At 44.0% G+C, this 22,548-nt stretch overlaps 1 protein-coding gene across 6 annotated transcripts in view; it reads left to right on the top strand.

Annotated features, from left to right (window-relative positions):
• The window catches only part of TRIM2 (tripartite motif containing 2), a 119,175-nt gene that overhangs the window by 73,184 nt on the left and 23,443 nt on the right, over window positions 1-22,548 (top strand). For 3 of the 6 annotated variants that reach the window (XM_037058370.1, XM_037058372.1, XM_037058368.1), the window contains exons 2-6: window positions 3,741-3,922; window positions 6,893-7,130; window positions 15,339-15,490; window positions 16,706-16,886; window positions 17,742-18,465. In XM_037058370.1, coding sequence (XP_036914265.1) covers window positions 3,789-3,922; window positions 6,893-7,130; window positions 15,339-15,490; window positions 16,706-16,886; window positions 17,742-18,465 — 1,429 coding nt within the window. In that variant the 5' untranslated portion in view covers window positions 3,741-3,788. Of the gene's footprint in view, window positions 1-3,737; window positions 3,923-6,892; window positions 7,131-15,338; window positions 15,491-16,705; window positions 16,887-17,741; window positions 18,466-22,548 lie in introns of all 6 variants that reach the window. The other 3 variants (XM_037058371.1, XM_037058369.1, XM_037058367.1) reach the window with 1 other exon arrangement.

Raw genomic sequence — 22,548 nt, 5'->3', positions numbered from 1 at the left:
TTCTCCTTTATTATTTGTTCAAATAAGTTTTCCACTCGTGGCTGTTTCTTTCCCCCTTCTGGTACCCCTATAATCCGGATGTTGGAACGTTTAAAGATGTCCTGGAGGTTCCTAAGCCTCTCCTCATTTTTTTGAATTCTCATTTCTTCATTCCTTTCTGGTGGGATGTTTTGTTCTTCCTTCTGGTCCATTCCATTGATTTGAGTCCCAGTTTCCTTTCCATCACTATTGGTTTCCTGTGCATCTCCCTTCATTTCAATTAGTTTAGCCTTCATATGTTCCTCTAATTGGTGACTGTAATCTACCAATTCTGTGAGCATTCTGATAAATAGTGTTTTAAATTGGGCTTCTGAAAGGCTGGCAATCTGTTGGTCGCTTAGAGTTATTGGCTCTGGGACTTTGAGTTCCTCTTGCGCCATCTTTTGGGCTGTTTGTGCCTGTTAAGTAGCAGGATCAGAGCCCTAGGTTTTCACCAGAGCAGGGCAACTCAGTCGCTGGGTTGTGACGTTGTATGTGGGGGCGGGGTCAAAGAGGGACAATGGCTTCCCTCTACCGCCCGCTGCGACCCCCACCGGCACCGCAGCCACCACCGTCACCAGGCCCATGAGTTTCGTTCCACTGCACGCAAGTGTGCCACCGCTGTCAGCCCTCCACCACTGGGTTCGTCCCCTGGGGCCTGCGTGGTCCATCTCACTGTGCGCGAATGTGCGACCTTGGTCAGTCTGCCCTGCACCCTGACTGGCTTTGGGCTGCCCGCATGCCTAGCGCCTAGGTCGGGGGATCTGTCCTGCCCGACCCAGCTCTGCCGCTGGCTCCGCCTCTCTTACCGTCCCCGTTGAAAGGTTCGTAGCTGTCGGACTTCCATATAATTCCGTTTTCTGGTCTTTGGATGTGTCCTAGTTCTCCAAAACTTTTGTTGTATTCAAACTTGGTTGTGGGAGAAGGCACAGTGTTTCCACCTATGTCTCCATCTTGGCAGAAGTCTGATATATATATTTTTAAAATCTGGAACACACCCTTGCTCCAGAGGCATGCTAATCTTCTGCATCATTTCAATTTTCGTGTTGCTGAAGTGAGCACTCTGTAATTTTTATGTCTTTCTCACACACACACACACACACACACACACACACGGTCAAGTGTTACATGTGTTTAAGTATCATGCCTTACCAGATAAGGCAGACAACTTGAAATCTGAGCTTTCTGATTCACTGATTTTGCTGGATGACCTTGGGCAAGTCATTTTACCCTTGAGCTTTGGTGTCCTGGTCTTACAGACAGGCAAACGCATTCGTTCCCTAGTCCAATGTGATAAGGATGTGGCTGAAGAAAGGAGATGACATGCCAACACTTTGAGCTGCTGAGAGATGAGCTCCATTTAAATAAAATAATTTCATTCTCCAATCATTCTTTAGGGAGACATTCAATGAAAGTCTAGCAGATAATGTTGGCTAATTAGGTATGTCACACCTACACTGTTTAACTAACGCAGTGAGTCCTTTGAATGTGACACTCCGGCGGAGCAGGTGCCTTCACAAGGTTCCATCTGTTTATTAATCATGCTCTTTAGTGAACTTATCTGGAAGGTACAGCATCGCAAAATGGGCGTTTCCTGTTTGTAGCTCCACTTAAATCTGTGTAAAAAGAATTTCCTTAATACAAGTTGACAACTTTTTAAAACTTTGATGATTGGGTGGGGAGCAAGAACTATCATTTATATTTGGAAAAGAGTGTTTCCTTTAGAAAGTAGAGAACTGTTGATTCTGGAAGTATAGTTTATTTTCCAGCTTCAAATGCAGGTCCCAGGCCATGTTAGCGTGTCAGACATGAACCGACCTTCCCTAGTACAACCGTCTTAAAGCACAAGTCAGGGGAGGCGTGGTGGTTTAAGCAGTGAAGAGACCGTGGGGTTTAGAGGCACGCACACCCCAGTTCACATTCTGGCCCATTTCTGAACTGAGCCTCACTTTTTAAAAATCTTACAGAGTGAGAGGAATACTCTGCCTGCCCAGAGTCCTGAAGATTCATTACTTTTTTTTTTTTTTTTGGCGAAAAGCATTTCTATTGGGGATTGAAGGCTGTGGCTACCTTAACCAAATATTCAGAAAATTAGGAAGTGAATTTTAGCTCAGCCTTGGTTTGGGAGAGAAGCCAGCAGTTCTTTGAGGTGGTCAATGGAGCTTTGTTTTATGCGGTAACTTCTTCTTCCCTTGTTGTCTCACAGACCCTCTGCCTGCTTCTCTGTGGCCTTCTACTGAGGCCCCATTCTGGCTAGTCCCCCACTAACTGAAACCTTCCCCGAGTGAGTTCCCTTCACCAGGGCCCTTGAATGCCTACACGCAAACACCAATAGACATTGCTTAAAATAATGACTATCTCTGGCCTTTGTCCCTGATCCATGACAAATACATTTTAGCATGAAATCTACAGACCTTTAGTTTGGAAGAAGATACCCTGAACCACATACAAAGTTTTTAATTAAAAGTTCTAATTATTCCGATCCTACATAGTAACAGTACATGGCGGGGGGTGGAAAACTTTTTCTCTACACTCTTATGTTCTGTGTCTGGGGCCTGTGACTAAGCCTGAGAAAAGACAGATTATCAGGAGAAAAAGATGTACAAAGTTATGGCTATTTTATTTTCCCCAAATAGAATGTGTGAAACTTTACCGACTTAGTACTTTTACTTCTACATGCATGGGGGCTTCGCAGAAAAGAAGTGAAAATCTCAAGAGGTGGTTCTACCTGGGGGCTTTTATATGCTATTCTAACAAAGGGCAAGAAATTGTGGAGAAGTGACTAGACAGGGAAAAAGGCCATTTGCGCTCTTAAGGGCAGTGAGTTGTGGGAAAGTGATCAGGAAAGGTGTGGTAGGTGAGATTGTTGAGTGAGGTTTGCTATGCAGATTCCTCCTTGTGTGTGTCGGAGTCTTCCCGTCTCCCTGGTCCGGGAGAGTGGGGCGCCTTTACAGAGGGGAAATACTAGGCAGTGGGAGAGTGCGCAAAGCCCTCCACGTCTGCTGCTCCTCAATTGCCTTTAGGTCAAAGAACTGATTCTTATGTCAAAGTGGCATATTTGGGTCCCTTTCAAGTACTGTATAATAGTTGGAAAAACATATTCTATCTTTTTTTTTTTTATTTATCTTTAGAGGGGAAGGAGAGAGGGAGAGAAACATCAATGTATGGTTGCCTTTTGTGCATCCCCTGCTGGTAGTTAGCCTGCAAGGAACCGGCCTGCAACCCAGGCATGTGCCCTGACTGGGAATCGAACCGCGATTGTCTGGTTCGCAGGCCCACGCTCAATCCACTGAGCTATGCCAGCCAGGGCCCATATTCTATCTTTATAAGAGTATTTAATGTAGGCTATAAGACTACTTTAATAAGACAGTAGAGATATATTCAAATACAGTCATGGCCGAAGGCATGAGCAGGCACAGCTATATAAGTATGGAACCCCTCAGCTGCCACTGTGTTGGAAGTCAGCAAGCACACCTCTTTGTACAAGGCATCTTCTTCTAATTTGCTTTGTTTGCATGGTGATCATTTTGTTGGTTTGCAAAATAGGCAGCCCATCATACTTCCTCCATAGCAGGACAGTTGGCTATGGTCATTTTGAGCCCGCTAACATGGAATTCTCCCTGCATTCCTAACACAATGCCCATAGTGAATGAGCCAATGATTGATTTGCACTTATAGCTTATTAAATATGTTTCCGTTTTGGTTTTTCTGTCTGACAGCAGCAGTGTGCAGGGTCAAAGACAGCCGGCCCCCCATGTCAGCGGTCTAGGATGGCCAGTGAAGCCACCAACATCCCAAGTCCTGTGGTGCGCCAGATTGACAAGCAGTTTCTGATTTGCAGTATATGCCTGGAGCGGTACAAAAACCCCAAGGTTCTCCCCTGTCTGCACACTTTCTGCGAGAGGTAAGCCTCCTTTGTGCGCGGAGAAGGGAGTTGCACAGACTGACCTCCTACCGAGGGTTCTTCCCAGAGCTCCCATTACCCAGGGGAGTGCCAGCTTCTGTGCTTCTGATGGACCGTGAGAAACACAATCGTGAATTGCCAATAATTTAATTTCTTTCAAGTAATTACAAATGGAGCAAAAAAAAAATCTAGCAGCTGTTTATTCATTTCCACAGGAGGTGGAGCATTAAACATTTGAAGATTTAAAATATAAAAAAAAATCTCCCCTTGTTCTTTGTGGAACAATTTTTGCCAACCATAGTTCCCTCCCAAAGGATCTTTGCTAAGGGACAATTAAAAATCTATCATTTCTTCTTGTATAACAGTCAGGTAAAAACACTACATATATGAGGCATTAAAAGGCGAGAGCTTTCTTTCCAAAGATACTTCGGAAGACATTAACGACACATTGGAATATTATGATATTTCCGATGAAGAAAAACTATATATGTAATAATTATAAATTACATATATAGCAATTTGCTGTATATAAAAATATACTTCCTTATTTATTTGTCCTAAATGTTTTTTTTTTACTGGGTCACTCATTTATCAGAATACACATTTATCGCCTTATTCAATTTCCCACATAAGTAGTTAAGCACAAAGATATTGTTAGTAATTAGTTTATCTGTGACCTAATTTAAGTATTTCCCTAGTAAGGTTATATATTTTTCTTAAAAACAAATATGGCAATTATGTTTTATAGCATTTTGTTAAATACATTTGCTATTATTATTTAATATACATAATTAGAACACTTTGCTTTCTCTTATAGAACTGGAAATTGGTATTTCCAAAGGCTTGAAATCGATGCTAATTACATCTGCCATCCAATTTAACATAGATTTGTCGACTGATCGAGCATGCTTTGAGTTGATTTACTTCGAAAGGTCTCAATTGCAACAGAATAATCACGTCCTTGGTGCTGATGGATGGAGGGAGAGGTTTATTGTTGGTAGTTATGGGTTTGTGTCTGATTGCTTTGGTTTCTTTGTTGCGGGTTGTTTTGTGGTTTTGTGTGCATGTGTGGATATAGGGTTTTTGTTTGTTTTAGTGATGGTATATAGAGCACCAATACTTTTTACTTTAGTCATTTTATACTTGGACCTATGTACTTTGTAATTCATATTCCAGAATGGCTAAGTGGAGAGTGATGTCCACCCCTCCTGCCCTTCCCACCCCCGCTCTCAGTAGGCGTGGCTAAAACATGAACACCAGCTAATTGTTCGAATATCCCTGGGCTCCTGCTCTGAGAGCATCATTTGATTGGCAGCGGTTGCCATTGTCTGGGGCTCTTTATGTACAGGGCTGAGAGCCACTCAGTCTAGCTTGGCCGAGCTGCCCAGTTCCCCGTGTTCAGTGCCCAGTTGGTCTGCCTTCCAGGTCCCATTTCCTTGCTCTGACAGGTGAGAGGCGACGTTCTGGCCTGCCCTGAGTCTGCCTCCTGCCCTCTCGCTTCGGTTTAGCCCAATCCATCTATGGGCGATAGAGGTGCTTTTCGTGGAAATAGGAAGAAGACACAGCTTGGGGGACAGTCCTGGGTTGGGTTGGGGACATGCTGAGTTTTAGAACCTGTGTGACATCTAAGAGGGAATGTTAAGAAGGCAGACAATGTACAGACTTGGGGCTCAGAGGAGACATCGGTGGGGAAAAATGTAAACACGGCAGTGTTGTACTTTAGGCAAGCAGGCGGATACAATACCCCAGGGAGAGAAGAGCGTTTACAGTGGAGCTTGGATTAACTCCAAACGATACTGACTCCATAGAAAAAATAGAGTGGACAGGAGAACCAGCTGAGTGTGGTGTCATACGCCAGGGGAAGATGAAGTTTCAGAGAAAGGGAGGGGGTGAAGGTAGTGGTCAAGTTCGATGAATGCTGCTGAGAAGTTTATTGGATTTAGATGTCATTAGCTACTTCTCTGACATAAGGAAGGTCAATTAACTTCTTGTTGTCAGTTTCCTCATCTGCAAAATAAGGGATGTGGGTGAAATCCTTGGTATTTGAGTTCTGTTTTGCTGAAAAACTAGAAAACATTGTATAGTGTAGTTATGCAGAGTTTAGATTCTGGCACCAAATTGCCCCGGTTTGAATTCCCGCTCTCCCCCTGACCACCCGCATCCTGTCGGCAAGTAACTTAGCCTCTCTCTGCCTGCATTTCGTCAAACGTGTAAAGGCGATCACAATAGTACCTACTTCATTGGGCTGTTGGAAGTACTTCGAATTTAGCGGTCAGTATATACAACATGTTGGTCATTGTTAGCAATACATTTCACTCATTAAATGAACTAAGCGATGCCTGTTGAGAGGCAAGAAGAGATCATGTTAGTGTGACTCAGGGTCCCCTTCCTGCTTCAGACAAAACACTTTCACTTGGGTGTGTTTTTAACAGCAGAGATTTGCTTATAACTTTGTATGTAAAAATGTTTCCCCAAACAGTGTGACGTGTTTCTTCCCTCTGTGAAAGGCCACAAGTTCGTGAACACCAGGCTAGATTTTCCAGACCAATGCTTCTCAACCTTAATGTGATTACAGATTGCCTGAGATCTGATGCACTAGGCATGGAGAGAGATCCTAGAGTTTGCATTTCTGCCAAGCTCCCTGGCAAGGCCAAGGCTGCCTGTCCACAGACCACACTTGTGTGTGTGTGTGTGAGAGAGAGAGAGAGAGAGAGAGAAAGTGACAAGGCTCTAGAAAACACTACCGAAGTCAGTGGCATCACTCTTTCCTTCAACAGGGCCAGTGTGAGCACAGGTTACCTCCTGGCTTCTGAAATGTTCTTTTCCTAGTAAAGGAAGGTTACAAAGGCAGTTTCTGCCAAGCGACCTGGGTAGTTGCTGAGAACATGTGGGGTACCTTCGAGAAGTGGCAGTTTGTGTTCCCAGAGCCCCCTTGTGCTGACAATGCCCTGGCTTCTGCTTCTGCCACAGGTGCCTGCAGAACTATATTCCCGCCCACAGCTTAACCCTCTCCTGCCCAGTGTGCCGCCAGACCTCCATCCTGCCCGAGAAGGGGGTGGCCGCGCTCCAGAACAACTTCTTCATCACGAACCTGATGGACGTGCTGCAGCGAACGCCAGGCAGCAACGTTGAGGAGTCTTCCATCCTGGAGACCGTCACTGCGGTGGCTGCGGGAAAGCCCCTCTCTTGCCCAAACCACGATGGGAACGTAAGTCACTGCCCGGCAGCAAGACTGCTTGACAGGCCGGCTTCAGGCACTCGCAGGCTCTGCGTGCAGACAGAACTCCACCTAGAACAGGAGGAATTACAAAAGATTTTCCCAGCCCTCAGACTATTCTGCCTGCTTACTTTCTCTGACCCAATTTATTTAAGTAATAAAATCCATCTTCGTGTGTCTACTGAGCACAGATTGTTGGTTTCCCCAGGAGAGCAAGCCTGTCACTCTTTGCATGCTAAGCATACATTGACCCACATAAATATCTGTGTAATAAATTATGGATAAAGATTTAATAATAGATAAGTTCTGCAAATTGAGGCTGTTTACAAAAATGTGAATTATAGTTCTTTATTTTTCTTGTGAGGAAAATTTTTCTAATGCTCCTTTAGACCCATTTTTTTAGCAATAAATAGAATTTGAAGATACATGAGTCCCTGATAGTGGATTTTGAATTTCAAACATATTTTGTGCTAGAAAGCATAACACTGTTGCAAACTCAAGGGAACCAGCATGCATCACCAAATAATTGACTCACAATAGCTACGTAACTCGAAGGGGTAGCATTGTGTGGTTGCTAAGAGCACAGGCTTTGCATCCCGACTGCCTGATTCAGACCCTGCTCTTCAGTCTGTCCTCTGTCAGCTTTGGCTAGTTGCTCAGGCTCTCTGTGCCTCAATTCCTCATTTCTAAAAAGGAAGTAATAACAGCATTTACCCTGTAGGACAATTTGGGAGAATTAAATGGTTAAGTCCTATAACGTATGTAGTAAGCACCTGACAAATGTTAGCCATTAAAATTATTTCTAACGAATAACTTTAGTCCCCTTTTTTAATATGATGACCACTTCAGAAGTGTTTGAAACTGCTTATAATTAAGGCTCAAGTATAATAAACCACTGAAGCAACACGAGATTGTTTGAGCAAAGCAATTACAATATTATTAGGCATAATTGGTGTTTGTATATCTTACTGCAGACCACTCTCTTTGCTTACTATGCTACAGCCTCACTTGCCTAGAACTTGCCAAGTGGTTTCCCACCTCTGGCCTGGCTGGTCTCTGTTCCTTATTCCTGGAATGCTCTTTGGTTTCTCTTGATGTGGCTGTAGCTCATTCCTATCCTTCAAGCATCAGCTCAGGTTTCTCCTACACAGAGCAGTGTTTTTGAACTGCTCTGAGATGCCACTTCCATCACCTAGGGATGCACATCTCATCATGTCCCGGTTTCCTTCACGGTACTGACCACATCCTGCATCCTTCATCTGTGTAGTTGCTGATTTATTGATCTTCTAGCCTTTACTTTTGGAAAGGGAGCTCCAGGAAGGCAGGGACCATGTTCCCATTATACCTCTAGCTCTAAGCACAGTGTTTCATATACACAGACAAATGGAAACTATTGGAGACCAACCAGATGAAAACAAGCAAATGCTATGTATTCTGAACTTCGTAATAACTAGGAGTCAGCCACCATCACTTGTGTTTTGGCAGAGACTTGAAGGTAGGCAAGCATGCTCAACAGTGGAAAAAAGAGAAAGCTTCAGGTGTGCCCTGATGTGAGGCTATTGACACAAGGAAGCTGGAGGTGGGATGAGTAGAAGGGAACAGCTGTGTGATTGGTTAGAGGTACATATTTGCCTTCCTCTGATTGGTCCTAATTGGGAACAAAGACAAAAATTAGGGAAGCTGTCAGTAATCCAGTGCTAGCCATTTCAGACCAGTTGCTACCAAAGTTATTGTTTAGCTTTTTGGACTGTTACTAGAGATAGTAATCAATCTGACTTCCTACAAATCTGACTTACGGCAGGCTGACTTCCGGGACCGTGTATCATAAGACATGGAGTCAGTTTCCTAGGCAGGCTGTTGGTCAGAGTTCTATTTTTGTATATGGTCTGGCCGTTGTCCATTTGTAGAGTTTGTCTCTCAGAAGTAAGTCAGTACCTATTTGTGCTGATTGGATGTGCCAGACGCCGTGCTTGGTGTCCTATACTTCACTTTGCAAAGGAGGTGTCAGTCACCTTTGTTTTATGGATGAAGACACAGACCGGAACAGTTAGGGTCACAAATCTGAGTGTCACATCATAACGCTAGACTCAGAGGAAAGAGTGCCCTGAGTTTTTTGGGAACTAAAATAAGGGAGCCGTCATGGATCACCTATCTTTATTTATAGGAGAGCACACCAGGCTATCAATAACTAGGTCTTCTGTACATTGTACTCCAAGGGAGAGTTACTGTGTAAGTTTTGTCAAAGGAACTTTAAGTAGCGCCTTCAAAAGCAGTTTGAGTATTATCCTTATGACCATTTCTCATACTGGTGCTTAGTGAAAGCTGAGGCTGTCTCCTCCGGAGCTCACATTCTAAGTACTGGTCTGGGAGGGCATTTCTCTCAAGTACAAGTCCCCTTAATGTGTCATCCAGGCACGTAGCTCTCTGGAGAGCAGACTTGGTAGGGGAGTAAAGTATTAGAGGCATTAGGGGACCTACTGTAGACCCTAGTCTACATTTGGGGTGAAAGGGCCATCATTTAGAATGAGAAATAATGACAAGTGAAAAGATTGCATCAGTAAGTAAAGCCAAGAGTGTTGTGGAATTCAGGGAGGAGCTTGTAGCTCAATGCAGCTAGAGAATGGGGGTGGTGGGGTGGGGCCACAGGCAGCTGGAGAAGACTGGATGAGCCTGGGAAGAAAGATAGGGAGAAACGGTGACAGAGCTGTGAATGTCATTGAGAAAATGTCTGACCTGAATTTCATTAGCAGTGGGGAAGCATTAAAGCCTTTAAACAGCACATGAGTTTAGGGGCGTTATGGAGGGATGGAGTAGCAGAGACCAGAGGCTGGGAAACCAACTCTGAATTCACTGAGTTGTTCAAAGGAGTAGAACAAGAATAGCATCAGTGGGCATGGAAAAAGAAAAGATGACTTTCAGAGAAAAGAATACTCTTTCAATTGAGAATCTGCCTCCCCCAAATAAAAAGGCACATGCTAAAATCTGTTTAACTAAGCTATTAAGAATGTGAGAATTTCAGCAGTTAAAATTGGTCATATACTAAAAATATCACTATATTTTCTGATTGTGTAAACCAAGATCCTGTACCACCATGCACTCACGTGACATTAGTAACATGGAATAGAAGAAATCCAAATTCTTTTTAAAAAGCTTACAACTATTTAATCAAAGAAAAAATGGGAAAATTAGACAACAAAATATTGAAAGTGGAAGCCTTGTTTATTAAATGTATAAGGTAAAGTCAAATCTATACACAGGAAATTTCATAGGTTTAGGTATTTTTCTTTATTGAAAAAGAGTCAATTCAGAAAGTTAGGGAAAACAAAGTAAATATATGGGACAAAAGAAAAAATATTAAACTTATACAATTTAAAAATAATAAGGCAATTGAGTGGAATAAACCTAAAAGCTGAATGTTTTAAACAAATCAATTAAATAATTTGACATCGGATAAAGCAGTAAAAAAAATAAGTAAATTAAATCAGGACTAATAAAGAGATATTAGTACAGATAAAAAAGATTTTAAAAGGAGTAAATCCATTCTATGTGCTAAAGGCTTATAAATTGAAAGTCTTGAATGAAGTGGATGATCATGAGAATGTGACTACACTGATAATCTTGAAAGAAAGTGGCAAAAGTTAATTTAAAATCTTTCAAACCTGTATAGAACAGATATGATTCATAGTATGTATACTTCTGGGTCATAAGATAGAAAACTGGCCAATTCACCTAAGATATACTTATAACCCTGACACCAAAATCTAGTCAGGCAAAACAAGGAAAAAATATTAATCATTCAGTTTATCAAAGTAGCTGTAAAATTCTCAATTAAAATACCTCATCAAATTTTTGAGCGCTCTACACAATCTCAGAGCTCCAGGAACCAGGAAGTTCTGGGTGACGTGGAGGGCCCTGGATGCCCCTTTAGGGAACTTGGGTGTGTCCAAAGTCATAGGGAGCTATTAAATGATGTTAGGCATTGAAACGCCCAGGTAAGGTTTGCATTCAGCTCATTCGAAAGTTGCTAGAGATGTGATGGGAGAGAGGAGAGTAGAGTCAAGGGATGAGCCAGGGGCCCGGGGGCGGAGGGTGGGAGGAAGCACTTGCAAGCCTACTGGGATAATCCCCCAGGGGGCCTGGGTCAGAGCTCCCAGAGCAAGACGGGAGAAGTGGGCCCTGTAAGAGGTGACAGGCTGGGAGGACTGGTGGGGTCAGGTGCCTTCCAGGTGTCTAGCTCGGGTGCCTATGTAAACAGTGGTGCAGCCAACTGAAACAGAGGTTGACTCTTTAAAATTACTACGATTTTTTTTTTTTATCAAATGGCACTGTCAATCTTAGAGAAACTCTGGAAAGAGAAGTATGTTGTTAGTGCCTGAAGGACACATGGAAAAGGATGTATTTCCTGGTTGCCCCAGGCTGCTAGGCAGAAACTCTCCCAGAAATGCTAATTTCATCAAAAGTAAAGCATCCTTTAGGTCAGAGCTTTACTTTCTACCAAATGCATCAGATCAGATCACACTAAAAATGAAACCGAAGAGTTCGATCCTCCGTAAGGTGAATGAAGCTATTGAAAGTGTGTTTTGAGTATTTTCTCAATGCTGGGTCATTGTGACTCTTTGGAATTGTAAAATTTATAAGCCAGCAAGAGGCCTTGGAAAATTAGCAGCATGTCTCGAATCATTCTATTGTTTCATCATAGACTGTAGGAGTTCACGGCTGCTGGTTTGAAACAAGGGTCCTCATTGCACATTCAAGCCAAATGCATACGATATTACGAATAAATTGCTGCAGTTAATTGTCGTGGGTAAATCTTTAAAAACATTTCAAGCGTCTGAAGGTTAATAAAACCCAGTAATTAACAATAAAGCAGGATGTTGCTGCCATAAACTGCCTGGTGCTGATTAGCACATGTGGATGAAAGCCTGTCATTTGCTCTAAGTGCTGTGACACAATCTGTCCTCTAATTAAACTGCCATGGCCGCATTGTCCAAATACAAAGAAAATGGGAATAGCGGTCAGTGATTGAAGAGGTTCTTTACGCTTAAAGCAGACACTTGAGCTCATGCCTTGCAGTCCCAGAACATGAATGATCATTAAACCCTACTTTTGCTTGCTTAGGCCTTGCTAACAAGAATGTTAAGAGGTACAAAGGAGAGATCCTCAGCCAGAATGCCCTGCCAAAAACGAGTCCCTACTTCCAGAAGCCTCAGGGTTGGTTGCAAGGCCCTGACTATACATTTCAGCACTTAGTAATGCACATGGTCCTGGATCATCTTCTCTCCTACTGAACACAAATGGCGATGACCTGTCACCAACAATAAGCTCATCCAGGCCTCTGGCCTCCCCCTCCCCCCTCAAGCCACCAGCATCATCTCACTCAAGATGGATGAGCTCAGCTCAGTCTCACACCTTACACGGTTAACTCTCAGCTTGGCTCAAAGCTGTCAGAACCCAACCACAGGTATTTGAGAACTGACTAGCTGTTGATACTTCAAAATGATTTCAAGGCCTTTGCCTCCCAAGAAACCCCTAGAATCCTGAATCAGGGATAATAACTTGGGTCTGCTGCTGTCTCTTCAAAGCAATCAATTTTTTTTAAATGGAGGTAAAATTCACATAACACAGACTTCACATTTTAACCATTTTAAAGTGTACAATTCAGTGGCTTTTAGTATATTCAAAGGCTGTGCAAACATCACCACTATCTAACTCCGGAACTTTTTCATTATCCCAAAAAGAATCTCTATACCCATGAAGCAGCCACTTGTTTACCCCTTTCCTTCCTTTCCAATTTGCATGTATTTTATTTCTTTTTCTTGCTTAAATGCTTTGGCTAGCACTTCCATTACATTGCTGAATGGAAGTAGCAAGAGACACCCTTGTCTTGTTCCTGATCTTAAGTATGTATGGCATTAACTGTGGATGTTTGTAGATGCTCTTTATTAAGTTGAGGCAGTTTCCTTCTATTTCTAGTTTGATTTTTTTATCCTGAAACGGTGTTGGATATTGTCAGCTGCTTCTTCTGTGTCAATTGAGAGGAACCGGTGGATTTTTCCCCTTCATTATATTACTGTGATATATTACATATATTGATTTTTATATGTGAACCACCCTTGCATTCCTGGGATAAATCATTTGGTCATGGTATAATTTTTTAAATATACTGCTGGATTCAGTTTACTAGTATTTTATTGGGATTTTTTGCATCTATGTACATGAGGGATACTAGGCTATAGTATTCTTTTCTTGTGATGTATTTGGCTTTGGTGTCAGGGTATTACTGGCCTAATAGAATGAGTTAGGACTTGTTACATCCTCATCACACTTTTCTGAAGAATTTGGAAGGACTGGTATTCTTTGTTTGGTAGAAATCACCAGTGAAGCCATCTGATCCTGGGTTTTTCTTTGTTGAAAGTTTTTTTGAAGATTGATTCATCTCTTTACTTATGATGGGATAAAACTTTTGACAGTTTTTGTGTTTCTAACAATTCGTCCACTGTATCTAGGTCAGTTCCTTGGTATACAACCACCCATATTACTCTGTTCTCAGTTTTGTTGATCTTTACAAAGAACCAACTTTTGGCTTCATTGTTTATTCTATTGTTTTCCTACTCCTAATCTCCACTCTAATCTTTATTTCCTTTCTTCTGGCTTCTTTAAGTTTAGTTTGTTCTTTTTTCTAGTTCCCTAAGGTAGAAGCTTATGTTATTGATTTGAGATCTTTCTTCTTTTTATGTAGGCATTTCCAGTTATAAATGTTGCTCTGAGCACCATCTCTCATAAGCTTTGGTGTGTTGTGTTTTCATTTTTATTCATCTCACAGTGTTTTTATCATTCCCTTGTGATACCTTCTTTGATTCATTGTTTGTTTGTGCCGGGGAGCTTAACACCACACAAATGTATTCTCCAACAGTTCGGGAGTTCAGAAGTCTAAAAGCAAAATGAGGGAGGGGCTGTGTCCTTCTGGAGGCTTCACAGAGAACCCATTTCCCTGCGTGGGTTAGCTTCCAGAGGCTGCCTACACCCCCTCAGCTTGTGACCTGCCCCTCCGACCACTCCAGTCTCTCGTTTCTGTTGTCTCACCTCCTGTACTGTCTTTGACCCGCCCCGCCTGCCTCCTGTGAGAACTCGTGCGATTACATAGGGCCCAGCTGGCTAACCCAGCATAATTGTCCTTCTCAAGAACCTTAACTTACTCACATTTGCAACTCCATTTTACCATGTAAGGTAAACACATGAACAGGTTTCTGGAATTAGGATGTGGACATCTTTGGGGCACCATTACTCAGGGTACCATACCTGTTTTGCTGTGTATTCTTTCCACAAGTCTGCATCCCTGATGGTAATGATTTATACAGTTCTGTACTATTTGGACTTCAACATCTGCCCTGCTCACATGCCCTGGAAGAGACAGTGTGAGTATCACATGACCCCACCATCCTTGGCTTGGCAAGAGTTGATAGATTGCCGATCTACTTTCTGGTGAATGACCTATTGTCCCATTGATTTGCCTTTTACTAGCCAGTGATCCAGTTGTAATGAATTTGAATGGAATAGCACAGGGACTAGAGCCAGCTGATGATAGTTTCTTTATTTTATTTTTTCCCCTTTATATATAGGGACAAGCTGTATATATACTTATTTAATTATGTTTAATTAAACTTATTGGGGTGACATTGGTTAAAAAATTTATATATGTTTCAGGTGAATGCCATTCTTCTCATAACTTTTTTGTTTTGCAAAATAATTATTTTTATAAACTATATTATTCATGTTACTATTTAATGGGCATATCATTGCTTGTAATAAATTAATATTTAGACTTTTTCTGTTTCGATTTTTAAGTGATAATTATCTATAGATATAACACATAAACTAAAGTGCTTTGCAGTCCTCGATCACTTATGAAGAGTATGAAGGGGTCCTGAGACCAAAAGGTATGAGTGCCACAGCCCTGCTCTGTTCTGCCTTAGTGTACTGGTCACAGAAAAGCTGGTTTTGTGACCCGAGCAGCAGCTTTGGAGTCCGAGCCACCCCAGATTGACACCTGGCACAGAAACGTTTATCCTGCCTTTTCTCCTGTGAAATTGGACATACTATGGCCAACATCCTGGGGAGGCCGGAGAATTAGATGGCAGAATGCGAGTAAGCCCTCACCCAGTGGCATCAGTCCTGGCATTGTTCTTGTGTGACCCACAGGTGATGGACTTTTACTGCCAGTCTTGTGAGACCGCCATGTGTCGGGAGTGTACTGAGGGGGAGCATGCGGAACACCCCACAGTGCCCCTCAAGGACGTGGTGGAGCAGCACAAAGCCTCACTCCAGGTCCAGCTGGACGCTGTCAACAAAAGGTGCGCACATCTCCTTCTGGCTCCCCACTGGTCACCTGTGCGTCAGGCATGACCTCAGGGTCTCTTGTCTCAGTGACATGGTAGGTTCATGTCACCTAAAAAAATTCTTTGATCGTGGGTCTGTAATCCCAAACTAGTGAGTGGAGGGTCGTCCCCTGCCCCTTAGTAAAATTCTCCCTTATGTTAGGAGTGGTGGCATTTTTGTTTTGCTACCTTAGGATGATTGTGAATAAAATATCCTTGAGGAATATGTTCTCAGGTGACCTCTGAAATGTGTGCATGAAACCAGGCTTTCTGAGAAGCCTTTCTTACCTGCTCTTCTTGACATCCTCAGAGGCGCATTGGGCCACCTGTGCCTGTCTCCTCTCTGCTTCAGGGCAGCAAAATGATACCGGGCAGTGATTGCTCCATTTTCCTTGTGTCTCGCTGCATCTGGGCTCTTTTTCTGCAATGGCACTGAAGGAACAGAGTAGCTGTGTGACACATGAGAAAGATCAAAGAGAGGAAATAAGTAGCCCGTTGAAAATCAGTTTCTTCAACGGCTGTAATGAGAAAAGTGTGGTTATTCTATATGCATGAAGAGAATGTGGAAACTTGCCAGGACCGTCCCAGGGAACTCTGAGTTTCGATAAGTTTTTCATGTGATTGAGAAAAAGATGCAGTCGTATGTTTAGAATAGTGGTTCACAGCCACGGGTAGTTATATACTCCCCCCTCCTCCCCATCCCCAGGGACATTTATCGATTCCCCCGGGACACAACTGTGTGCTTGTGTGTGTGTGTGTGTGTGTGTGTGTGTGTGTGTAGGGGCACTAATGGCATCTGGTAAAGGACAGGATGCTGTTAAACATCTGTAAGGCACGGCATAGTCCCCTGCAACACAGAATTCTCCCCCCTAAAATATCAATAGTATCAACATTGAGAAAGCAAGCCTGGTTTAGAGGACGGGCATTCAGAGAGCTTCAAGGCTTTGTTCTGTTATTCGAAGCAGATGACTGAGGTCAACTGAAAGGCACGGATCCTCAAAGCCTCTTCTCTCAAAGGCTGAAGTTATGTCTTATGCCTTTTGTTCTTCAGTTGTTACTTCTTAAAAGAGGATGACAGGCACATACAATGTGGTATTTTTTTTCTTCAGAGAGTAGTGTTCAGATAGATTTTTTTTTTTACTGTTTCTAGGTTGATGTTAAATAATAATGATCTTTAACAACTGTCCTCAGGCTCCCGGAAATAGATTCTGCTCTTCAGTTCATCTCAGAAATCATTCATCAGTTAACCAACCAGAAGGCCAGCATTGTGGACGACATCCATTCTACCTTCGATGAGCTCCAGAAGACTTTAAACGTGCGCAAGAGCGTGTTGCTTATGGAACTGGAGGTCAACTACGGCCTCAAACACAAAGTAAGGCTCCAGCTGTTCTTACAGGTATCCGGGGAGACACCCCACATCTGGGGCGCAGCGTGGTGCTTGTTTACTGTGTCCCAACAGCAGTGAAGGGGCCACAAAGGGGTCCTCAAGTGTCACTGCGGCACAGGAAGCAGGAGTTTTCATTTTGCGGCATATCCAGCTATTTTCTTCCTTTCTGTTCTCAGCAAAACTCTCATTCTGTGACCTGAAGTCCCCATTTATACTTTGACACAAGGCAAGGTTGAATAGAAAGGAATGCTTTCAGGAGTTAAACTGGATTGTTTTCCTTCCATAATACTAATGCGTAATAGTTTGTTAATTGCTCTCTCACCTGCACCAACCTGTTAGTCAGCTTCTAAGTGCCCGTGACTGCAGCCTTTGTTTGGCTTTGCCTGTCTGATCTCAAAAGCCGGGATGAAAAGCTTCTGAGATTCAAGTGTGGAAGAGTTTTCATTCCTCTGGTTTCTGTTCCTTTAAGAGGTGACAGGGGAGCTTGGGACATTAAGGAAGCATACTGAATAATGAATATTTCAGATGTCAAGCACGCAAACTGTTTGCCAAGCTCTCGGTGGCGACGTTTCTGCTCCGCTCTGTCAAAAACACATGACCCAAGAAGTATGTGTGTGGGAGAAACAGGGCGAGGCGGAAGGGAAAGAAGGTAATGGGAATGCAGTGTGGGACGATGCATTAGAACTGGATTCACTAGTGAAATTAAACATCCCTTGCTGAGAGCCAGTGGCGTGGGCAGATACAGAACCGGTTCCGGCCCACCCACGGAAGGCACTGCCCCTGTGCACGCCCCACTCCCGTGCTGCAGGAGGCACTCACCCGGGTACATTTTTCCTGCAGGTCCTCCAGTCGCAGCTGGATACTCTGCTCGAGGGGCAGGAGAATATTAAGAGCTGCAGCAACTTCACCGCGCAAGCCCTTAACCATGGCACGGAAACAGAGGTGCTGCTGGTGAAGAAGCAGATGAGCGAGAAGCTGAACGAACTGGCGGACCAGGACTTCCCTCTGCACCCGCGGGAGAACGACCAGCTGGATTTCATCGTAGAGACTGAGGGGCTCAAGAAATCCATCCACAACCTCGGGACCATCTTAACCACCAACGCCGTCGCCTCCGAGACGGTGGCCACGGGCGAGGGGTTGCGGCAGACCATAATTGGGCAGCCCATGTCCGTTACCATAACAACCAAGGACAAAGACGGGGAGCTCTGTAAAACTGGCAATGCCTACATCACGGCGGAGCTGAGCACGCCCGACGGCAGCGTGGCGGACGGAGAAATCCTGGACAACAAGAACGGCACGTACGAGTTTTTGTACACGGTGCAGAAGGAAGGGGACTTCACCCTGTCTCTGAGACTGTACGACCAGCACATCCGAGGCAGCCCGTTTAAGCTGAAAGTGATCAGGTCGGCCGACGTGTCGCCCACTACCGAGGGCGTGAAGAGGCGTGTGAAATCCCCGGGAAGCGGTCACGTTAAGCAAAAAGCCGTGAAAAGACCCGCGAGCATGTACAGCACCGGAAAAAGAAAAGAGAACCCCATCGAGGATGATCTGATCTTTCGCGTGGGTAAGGAGGCGGAGCTGCGCCAGGCTGAGGGGTGCTTTGGTTGGGGGCTCACCTGGGGAACTGTTGCAGACGGGAGCATTGCAGGTCAGAACGTCTACCTGAAGGTGTTGGGACATACTGGTGTATTTTGTTAGGTGAGATTATGCGGCCTTGTTCTCTGGAGATACTATGATTTATTCCACCCCCCTCCTTTTTCCTCCCAGTCCCCCCTCCTTCCTTCCCTTCCTCTGTCTCCTTTCTAACACAAGGCTGCATGTTCACTGTCGAAAGTTAGAGACTGAAAATAAGCAGGAGGAGAATTAGAACTATCACAGCACTCATAATCTGGAATTTTTAGAGGAATGTTGGCAGTCTTTTACGGCCCCCTGGGAATGAATGCCTTTGGAGGAGCGCAGACGAACCCGAGGGTGGGGAGATCGTTCTATCAGATAACCTTCTCTGAAATCTGCCAGCTACCCCTGTGGTGTGGGCAGAGGGTCCGATGCCTCCTTGTCACTGCTTCTGCGCTACTGTAAGGACTGGGGGTGGGGCAGTGGTGCGTTGCAAGTTGGGGTCACCTCCAGTGACCAGAGGAGAGCAGCCCCACAATGGAAGGGAGGGTGGAAACCTGGAGATGGAGTGGGGTTGGGGTGGAGGCAGAAGGCTCCTGGTGAGCCAAGAGGTTGGGGTATGCAAACAGCCCATGCCTCTTCTGATTTAGTGCCTGTGGTTTTTTGGGTTTTTTTGGTTTTTTGTTTGCTTGTTTGTTTTCTTTCTTTTTTTATAATATATTTTATTGATTATGCCATTACAGTTGTCCCATTTCCCCCCTCATTCCCCTCCACCCTGGACACCCCTCCCACCCACATTCCCCACCTTTAGTTCATGTCCATGTGTCGCATGTGTCATAAGTTGTTTAGCGTCTACATTTCCCTTACTATTCTTGCCCTCCCCCCTCTCTATTTTCTACCTACTGTCTATGCTACTTATTCTCTGTACCTTCTCCCTCCTCCTCCTCCCACTCCTCTGTTGCTAACCCTCCATGTCATCTCCGTTTCCGTGGTTCTGCTCCTGATTTAGCTGTCTGCTTAGTTTGCTTTTGTTTTAGGTGTGATTGTTAATAATTGTGTGTTTGCTGTCCTTTCACTGTTCATATTTTTATCTTCTTTTTCTTACATAAGCCCCTTTAGCATTTCATATAATAAGGGCTTGGTGATGATGAACTCCTTGAATTTGACCTTATGTGAGAAGCATTTTATCTGCCCTTCCATTCTAAATGAGAGCTTTGCTGGGTAGAGCAATTTTGGATGTAGGTCCTTGCATTTCATGACTTGGAATACTTCTTTCCAGCCCCTTCTTGCCTGTAAGGTCTCCTTTGAGAAATCAGCTGACAGTCTGATGGGCACTCCCTTGTAGGTGACTGTCCCCTTATCGCTTGCTGCTTCTAGGATTCTCTCCTTCATTTTAATTTTGGCTAATGTAATTATGATGTGCCTTGATGTGTTCCTCCTTGGGTCCACCTTCTTTGGGATTCTCTGAGCTTCCTGGATTTCCTGGAAGTCTATTTCCTTTGCCAGACTGGGGAAGTTCTCCTTTATTATTTCTTCAAATAAGTTTTCCACTTGTGGCTGTTACTCTTCCCCCTCTGGTACCCCTATAATTCGGATGTTGGAACGTTTAAAGATGTCCTGGAGGTTCCTAAGCCTCTCCTCATGTTTTTGAATTCTTGTTTCTTCATTCTTTTGTATTTGGTTGTTTCTTTCTTCATTCTGGTCCTCTCCATTGAGTTGAGTCCCAGTTTTCTTCCCATCACTATTGGTTCCCTGTGCATTTTGCTTCATTTCACTTAGTGTAGCCTCCATTTATTCATGTAATTTGTGACCAAAATCAACCAGTTCTGTGAGCATCCTGATCACCAGTATTTTGAACTGTGCATCTGATAGGTTGGCTATCTCTTGGTCACTTAAAAATATTGGCTGTGGGGCTTTGATTTGTTCTTCTGTTTGAGCCATAATTTTTTGGTCAGGTCTCACCTGTTACGTGTGAGGAATGGAGTCTCAGGTATTCATTCACCAGGGCAGGACAACACAGTCACTGGGTTGTGACACTGTATGTGGGGGCAGGGTCAGAATGGGAACAATGGCGCTTGTTCCACTCTCTCTCAGAATTCAGTCCCCTCTGCTGCTTCCCACAAGCAAATTGGGTGCTTCTGGTGCTGGTTCCCAGGTGGGTGGGCTTGTGTACATTCTAGGACCCGGTGGGTCTCTCCAACCAATTCTCCTGTGAGGCTGGAAGTCTCTTGTGGCACCTCAACTCCTGCAAGTGTTTTCAATCAGTGCTTTTAGGCTTTATTTCCCATTGCTGGTGCTCTGGGTTGTGAGGTCTGTCTCACTGCCCGTTTTCCCTGGCTTATCTGCACTCGAATGTGTGATGGGGTCAGTCCCGCACCACCTGCGCTCCTTGGTCTGGCAGCCACTGCCTTTTCCTGCCTCGACCCCTCTCTGCCCCTCTTACCGGTCTGGTTGAATGGGTGTCGGACTTTTGTACAGTTCAGTTTTCTGTCTGATCTGATTGTGTTTTTTGTTTCTAAATCTTTGTTGGCCTTAATTTTGGTTGTGCGAGGAGACACAGTGTTTCCACCTACGCCTCCATCTTGGCCAAAAGTCTGTATGTGTTTTTTTTTTTTTAATAGCAAAACAAATACTTATTGAGACTGATGTTTCTTTTAATACAGAACAAACATTTATTGAGTTGAATGTTATTTTTAGGTGTTTATTTTCTCAGTAAAAAGCAAGCTAGATGTAAACAAATGATGTGATAATTCTTAAGGAAAAAAAGAGTCTTTAGTTACTGCTTCCAAAAGCAAACACAACCTGCTTCTCTTTCCACCCCTTCAGTCCCTTATCACAGAACCTCTAAAAGGCAGCTGCTCCGAGTATTAACTGACACATGTAGAAAAACAATTATATAGTTTAAGTATATTGAGGGGAAGCTTGGCTTAAGTGAAGGAAACAGATTTTTTTTTTAACTGTAGAACCTTTAGAATTTGCTGATGTGCACTCTAAGTTTGCAAGGCGGGACAGCACTCCCAAACTTTTCTGACCATAGAACTTTCCCCAGGGAACATCTTGGGGAGATAACCCCTTGGCACATCCCTGGGCAAAGCTGCTGCATGCTAACACGTGAGCCTGAGTCTTGATAAAGACCAAGTCACATGTGATGTGACATGTCTGTTGTCTGCTCAGAGCGTGGAAACCTCATACAGCCACTGGCATTTGCGCAGTGTGGGTGCAGAAATTGCCGAGCCACCCACCAAAGCAGAGAGGGCGAGCTGGGGTGGGTGAAGGACTGGGAGCCCCCCAGGTCTGCCACACGGGTTCTGCCACTTAACTTGAAACTTGGGCAGGTCTCTCAGCTTCCCCGGACTTCAGTTTCCATGTCCATGAAATGAAAAGACAAATATCTGTTTCTGAGAACTGTTCTCAGTTCCAAGAGTGGTGGTCGGCATATAGGGGGAGCTAAATAAGTGAAAAGTATTGTTTTTTGCACGTGCAATTCAGGTCGTTAGATTTTCCCACTACCTTCTCAACCAGTTTAACTCACTGCTGCCCACTGATCTTCTGCATTAAGAATAAACCCAGTCTCCAATTCGGAAACGCCCACCCCAAGCCAAGGACTCCGGTCTACTTGCCTGGGCAGTGTGCACAGTAGAGAAAGGCTCAGACCTGAGTCTGACTGTGGCCCTGATCCTCTTTGCACGCTGGGCAACTGACTTACCCTTTCTTAACATGGTTTCTTCCTCTGCAAAACAAAGGAATGAGGTATTACCAACCTTCAGGGTTGTTGTGCAGTTGAAAGAGAGAATTCTCATAATGGGGCTGGCACTTACCTGTGTAAAGCAAGTGCTCAGTTCCTGGTAGCTGTTATTTTACTGTTGTTACTATCAATCACCATTATAGCCTCCTGTGATTCTCAACTGAGTAAAGAGACATTTCTATTAGGGGTATTTTCTCTCCAACTATATTGACTTTGGATTCCCAGCTCCCACCCTAGGGAGCAGGGGATCTGCGCTGTCCCCTCCTACCCATCGAGAAATGCAACGTT

This window comes from Sturnira hondurensis, unplaced genomic scaffold (assembly GCF_014824575.4).
Source record: "Sturnira hondurensis isolate 20B ecotype Veracruz unplaced genomic scaffold, ASM1482457v3 Scaffold0010128, whole genome shotgun sequence".
NCBI lineage: Eukaryota > Metazoa > Chordata > Mammalia > Chiroptera > Phyllostomidae > Sturnira > Sturnira hondurensis.
This window is presented reverse-complemented; position numbering and strand designations above follow the sequence as displayed.